This window comes from Quercus lobata, chromosome 4 (genome assembly GCF_001633185.2).
Source record: "Quercus lobata isolate SW786 chromosome 4, ValleyOak3.0 Primary Assembly, whole genome shotgun sequence".
Taxonomy (NCBI): Eukaryota; Viridiplantae; Streptophyta; class Magnoliopsida; order Fagales; family Fagaceae; genus Quercus; species Quercus lobata.
Window position 1 is genome coordinate 45,593,962 of NC_044907.1, and position 6,450 is coordinate 45,600,411.

The 6,450-nt window shown below is 36.4% G+C and overlaps 1 protein-coding gene across 2 annotated transcripts; it reads right to left on the minus strand.

Moving 5' to 3' along the window:
* Window positions 1–211: 211 nt before the first annotated feature.
* On the minus strand, window positions 212–5,863 carry LOC115987144 (F-box/kelch-repeat protein At3g23880-like). Of its 2 annotated transcripts, none has more exons than XM_031110618.1 (3): window positions 4,862–5,863; window positions 3,826–4,246; window positions 212–783 (listed from the first exon to the last, which is right to left on the minus strand). In XM_031110618.1, exons 1-2 carry the CDS (start codon window positions 5,681–5,683, stop codon window positions 3,866–3,868), a joined length of 1,203 nt encoding a protein of 400 aa, XP_030966478.1. In that variant the 5' UTR covers window positions 5,684–5,863; the 3' UTR covers window positions 212–783; window positions 3,826–3,865. The 2 variants fall into 2 exon arrangements, with proteins under 2 accessions (XP_030966478.1, XP_030966477.1); XM_031110617.1 differs by having other exon boundaries at window positions 244–783; window positions 3,826–4,254; window positions 4,870–5,863.
* Between the last annotated feature and the right edge of the window lie 587 nt (window positions 5,864–6,450).

Here is a 6,450-nt window from a genome sequence, read left to right on the forward strand (position 1 = left end):
AAGAGGAGTCACCCGTGTGCACAATAAGTGTATAACAATACACCAACAATCACACGCTAAAAAGTACATTGACAAAGCAAATCAGGCAAAGCAGTAAAAGAAAACGACCTTGAAATATTGTCCGAGCATTCCTCTCTCGCACCAAAGACCCCACATGAGGCAATGGGAGACCATGATCCAAATTTGCATTACAACACCTACTGAACTTGCCTTTTTAACTCGCCAAAAGTTCAACAACACCTATTGCCATAACTCAATGCACTCCAAACAATGAAAAAACCACGGTCCAAATATACAGCAATATTAAGGATTGTTAGAGTTGTCAAACTCAGTTATACTTCTGTCACGTATTTTTACAACAGATTATTGGAAGACACTTCATTTAAGATTACTGGAAGAAACTTCATTTTACTTACATTTGCCATATGAACAGGAAAGGTTGGCAAGTTCAAAAGAGTGCTAAGAGTAACATTGCCTCTGAATACAACTTAATACATATGCAACAAAATTCACCTTACCAGAATACCAGCTATCTCCCCCAACCTCCCCCACTGAAACCATCTCATTCTTTACCCAAATTAACTTAAATCTAGACATAGTCTCAAAGAAATTCACAAGTAAAGATAATGAAGCAGATCAAGATTTTCTCCCACCAAAGAAAACACGGTTATCTGTATAATATGCATATATATGAATGGAAAACCACCATAACCCTCGTACTGTCAATCGCCAACTGCCCCCCTCTCCCTCTTTCTTCCTTTTTGCACTTCTCTGCCAATTTTTCTATCAAAACACAAGAGCGAAAAAGAATCAAGTATTGAAACCATACATTTCAATAACCAAAAAAAAAAATAGATTCATGATCTTAAGCCCAGTCCGGGATTCAACTGGAGGTCGAACTGTGGTGAAGTCATATTTAATTTAATAATTAATCAAAATATAAATATATAGATTAAGTTTATAAAAATAGAAAAATTGACAGAAAATAAACAGCATTGGAATCTACTTCATTTGATAGAGTAGAGCCAATTTCCATTTCCATTTTATTCCATACAATTAAAACAACACCAATTTTTAAATAAACAGCACATCATTCCAAATTTTCTAACACTAAAACAAGATCATGACACAAATTCAGCAAAACAGTGTAGTGCACACGAATCCAATAAAAACATGACATTCAACAATTATACTTTATAGTGTATGGAATAATCAAAGAAAGCAACAGAACATTCACAGAAATTTAGCAACAACAGAGCATTCAGCATTCAAAGATTCAATTCCGTGTGGGTCCATGAGATGTGCATTTACCTATCAAGAAATAAAACATAATACTTATCAAAAAAATAAAAAAATAAAACATAAAAAACAAACAACAGCAGAAGAAGAAGAAGAATCACCTTACTTTACAACAACTAAGCAACCAAAGATGCCGGTATGACTACCAAATAAAAGAGCAAAGAATCTAATTCTGCTATTGCAAGTCAAAATCCATTTCCTCCATTTTTCTCAATGGTAAATTCGTCCAGCATGTGAAATAACAATTCCCAATTTATATGGTAAAGAAAATTGATGGAAAAAAATTCCCAATTTATATGGTCATGCATTTCCAAAAGCAAAATGAAGGCAAGTCAGAAGGACCTTTTTTGGTATGTAATAACAATTGAAATAAAAAGCACTAAGAAAGGTAAGCAACCCCAGTACATTGTAAATACAAAAGTAACAGACAGAAAAGAACTAGCTCCTAAGATTCAGGAGTAATACCAAAAGAAAAAACACTGAAATAATAGAAAATCCAGTAAACTGGTAAAGGGCATTTATCAGCATCCATCCACACATACAAATATCTTAGAAGAAGAAACTTCAACGTGAAAGTAGATAATTTGTGATCTTCAAAAGTCCAAGCATTTCCTCCCTAAAAAATTCAGTGCAACACATAAAGGTTCCAATGTGGGCTAATAAAATCCATACTATCTGTTAATATATATGAGCCCCTTAGGCTTGCTTTTTGCAAGCCTTGTGTTGCCTCCATCACTATGATATTAGTAACAGAGCAGCTTAGTTCAGCCATCAACATAAAATTACTTAAATCAAATATACAAAATATGCAATTTTGTTTTTATGAGATAAAAGGAGACTACAAACTTGCAAAAAGATATGCAATTCATACTTTAGTTAAATATCAAAATTACTTTGAAGTTGGTGTACTAATAAGTATAGTAAAAGTAATCCAATGAATAAAATTGTTATTTTGCAAATTACCAACCTAAAGTTTATAACTTATAGCATTTAATTAGCAAAGTTGCTATACTATTAGTGAAGTGATACTTCTGAAAAATATGTAATGGTCCAAACAAAAATTAGCATCCGCTCAAATAAACTCTTCTCCAACTATAGTCAAATTACTGGCAGAAGCATGTCCACCTTTCTAGTGTATTAATTATTGTGTCTGATGAAACCTTCTTTAAGAGTATAGAGCACAATTATATCATGAAATGCTGTCCTACAGGGCCATAGCTCCTCTCTTTCTGTTGACAAGCAGGGGCTACATATCTGAATCTCTTATCCTACATTCAAGTGGGCTACCATTCTGTTCTCCTAGGTTCAAGGGGATAACTTGCTTTGGCACCCTCTCTAGTCACCTTTCCTTTGTCCATTCTGTTTAAATCTCCTTTTCACCTTTCTCATGCTTTAAGAGGAGAAATTTCTTATCAAATATCCAGCTTTTTGCTACAAGTTTGACAGATTTTCAAATTGCTTTATTGCTCACAGGCATGACCCTAAGATCAAGAAAACTACAAAATACGAGAAATTTTGAAGGTTTACTGAGTTTTTAAATAAGTAGTAATTTTGCAAGTTTACTAACAAAAGGATGAAAAAGTACAAGCAGAGACCAACTGGTCACTATGAATGAGAACAAGAGCTGAATATGCATTATAGTTGATATAATACAGTGAATAAGCACCACTCATGAATTCAGAGGTCTCTGAGCCAATGACCCAAGGTAAGGACATGTAAATGGTTACGCAAGCAGTAGTAACTAGCAATAACATCAACAACCATAAGCAGATCAACAGTCTTTTTAAAACATCTTTTTTTTAAATTCCTTATTACTATAAACCATAGCATCTTTGTTTAGGACAAAGAACACAATAGTACTCACAAAAACACATCATACAAGCACCTAAACATGTTGATCCACATCAACTGACAATAAACATATGATTGAACCCAGCTAAAAATGAGATTATAGAATTCCTTATGTAGATACATCTCTTAGAGGCCAGAGACAGGATGATATGGCAAGATCACATACCTTGGAACCTACTCTTTGTCATATAAATTAGCTTATGGTAGTCAAAACTAAGGTTAAATGTATCATAGAAACCAAGAAATACCATGTAGCTTGAACCAGGGAAGTAAGAACATGAGCTTGGAATGGTAAAGTCTCACTAGACTTGCTTTTGGCTACTCACCTACTCCTTTTTAACATTCAGTTTTAGAGCTTCTTTATTCTTTTCTGTTTTTCTAGTTATTTCTTCTTTTAAATTGAAGTCAGGAGAGCTCAAATCTAGCTCTTTGTAACACTACTAACCAGAGAGACACACAAACAAAGAAGTATTAGGTTGGCTAAGTATTGTTTTTTGTTAACACTGACCAAATTCGGTATGTGCACAAAAGCCATCCACTAACAAAAATCAAATACTAATATATAACAGAAAGAAAAGGATGATGTAGACCTGGGATAAAAATCAAGATTTTTGCAAGACTATCGTGCCTACTACAAAAGGAAAAGGAATAACAAAGGTTTCAATTCATCCATACCACTAATGACTTCACTTCTGATATACCCTCTGCCATCTGCTTAGTAAGCTACCGTGTTAGCTCCATCAAGTAAAACAAGACTCTCCATGAAAGTAGCTACATATGAATGCTGTTGGATATCAGGATCCTTCTTCTCATGTAGAGTTTCAATGTCAACTAGCACAAAATTAAAATCCGGCTCCTCTACTTGATCATTGATGTAGCAAACCAGAAGTGAACCATTCTCAGTAAAGGCACTGCAATGAGATACTCTTTCAAATGGTACAACACGAAGTTTATTCCAAGACGCGACCACACCATACTCCTTCATAACCCATATGGAGTATTGGGTTCCAGGCTGTTCACTCCGCTCCCATGTAATGAAAGCTAGTTTCCCTTTGAAAGATGCAAGAAATGTCTGAAAGGTGTTCTCATCAATAGACCCATGAGCTAGAAAGCACGGACGCGGCTGGGAGGGTGGCGCACCCGAGTCCGACGCGGCGCGACGCGGGACGCGGCGTCCGACGCGGTTGACCGCGAGTCCGGCCGCGTCTGAGTTTTTTTTTTTTTTTTTTTGTTCTCGGATTCGAGCCGAATCGGCTGGATTCGCGCCGACGCGGCTCGATTCGCGCCGAATCGGCTTCGATTCGCGCCGAATCGGGCCGATTTCGGCCAGAATCGGGCCGTATCGGCAATATCGGGTCGTATCGGCCGGCGACCGATACGGCCGATACGGCCGAAATTGGCCGAAATAGGCCGAAACAGGCCGAAATCGGCCGAAATTGGCCTTAAAACTCGCCGGAGAAGCCGAAATTCTGACCTCAGATGTGTTTTTTTGCCTTCTTCTTTCTTTGTTTTATGAATCAAGTATATTAATGTGTTTTTTAAGAATATTTTAATAGTAAAAATATATAGAAAATATAAATAAAAATATTTTTAATAATTTTTTAATCGCCGAGTCCCGCCGCACCCGCACCCTACTTTTTCAAAAATTGCCGAGTCCCGCACCCGCACCCGCACCCGCACCCGAGTCCCGAAACGCACCCGTGCTTCATAGCCCATGAGGCAGTGCAAGCTTTCTGAATTTCTCACTATTGACATCAAATGCCATAATCGTTCTACTCTTGTGATTCTCTTCTCCTTCTGCGATACACGATATCCAATGCAAAGCTCCATTAACCAACGGGATTGGCAAAGGAAAATTTTTATCATAGAGGATAACAGTGGTTGTCAACGTAATTCCAACACGTCTCCATGAATCTGAACTTAATGTGTACACCTCAATCTCATGATAACTCACAGGTGCCCCGAAAGGAGTAGATGAAATCCTGACAACCTTGTAATCATTATTCTCGGGATGATATGCAAATCCGAGTGTAACATTGTCTAACTGTCCTAACAAAGTATCAGGCAACCTCTTGAATTTTCTAATACTGGGGTTCCACAGATATATAACATTACCCGAATTGGCGACACACAATAAGCCATTGCACGAACCCACTATTTGGTTAAAATTAACATCAAAGGGAATTCTAACATCAGAAATCTTATCAAACGTGCAGTCAAAAGCGACAGTACAAACGGGTATGCTAGTGTTAGAAGAAGAAGAAGAAGAAGGAGAACGATAAGAAGAAGTGTTTCTTACCGATGGCATGTGTATGACATAGCCATTATCATGTGAATCTTTGTAGTTGCTGAGGTGGGTGTCGATGAAATCGGAGGTTTTGATTGAGGAGTACCAGGATTTGCAAACCCGCCTGAATCTCATCACTGATTTCACCGGCAGCCTTGTCAGGATGTTGTTGATTACGAGGTCGTCTGGGAGATAGATATTCCTCTGTCGGAGAATCTGTGGTTGTGGACGCGGCTGCTCTCTCATTTTTTTAATTTTTTAGTTTATTGATTCAGATGCAGATGCAGATGGATGGCGTTGAAGTTCGAAGATCAAATCCAGATCGGCCGAAACGTTGACCTCACATACTCGTCTTCCCCATTGAACATAGCTTTCCCTTTGGTGCTGGGTTGCGTTTTTCCTTATTGGGTTGCTTTGGTAAATCAACAATTGTAGGGGCCACATTTGGTTTTTGTACACTAGTGTTTATTGTTTAGAGTAAATTAGCTTGTTGGTTAATTTTGTGTTAACTGTTAACTTAAAATCATCCGAAATGATTTTATTACATGTGGAAGGAATTTTAATTGCTATTTATACTACTATTTAAAAAACTTCATTTTTTTTCTCCAATAAAAAAAAAAAACAAAAAAACAAAAACTTCTTTTATTTGGACCAGATTTATTTCATTTCAAAATACCCCTATACCTAGATAAAATTAGAGCATAGTCCAGTAAAATTACATTTCTAACTTCTAAATAAGCCACTATAGAATAACTTCACATCCACTAAATCACTACTAAAATTCAAATTTGCTACAATCACTTCTATTAAAATACGGCAATTCTTCTTTTTTTTTTTTTCTTTTTTTTTTTAAATCTTTTTGCAAGATCTCTTATTTTTATCCCTCCTTCATGATAAGTTGGTTTTTAAATCAATAAACAAGCACATCAACAATACAAACATCCACACAGAGTCAGAGAAACTGAGAAGAAAGTGAGTTTGTAATTGTTCTCTGAAGTTTTAAAAAAGAAAAA

What these genes read in the sequence shown, in the direction of transcription:
- LOC115987144 (XM_031110618.1), bottom strand. Translation starts at nt 5,683, where the DNA reads ATGAGAGAGCAGCCGCGTCCACAACCACAGATTCTCCGACAGAGGAAT. An exon ending in AGCTTGCACTGCCTCATGGG is followed by an intron (nt 4,247 to 4,861) that starts CTATGAAGCACG and finishes CTAGCTCATGGG; the next exon opens with TCTATTGATGAGAACACCTT.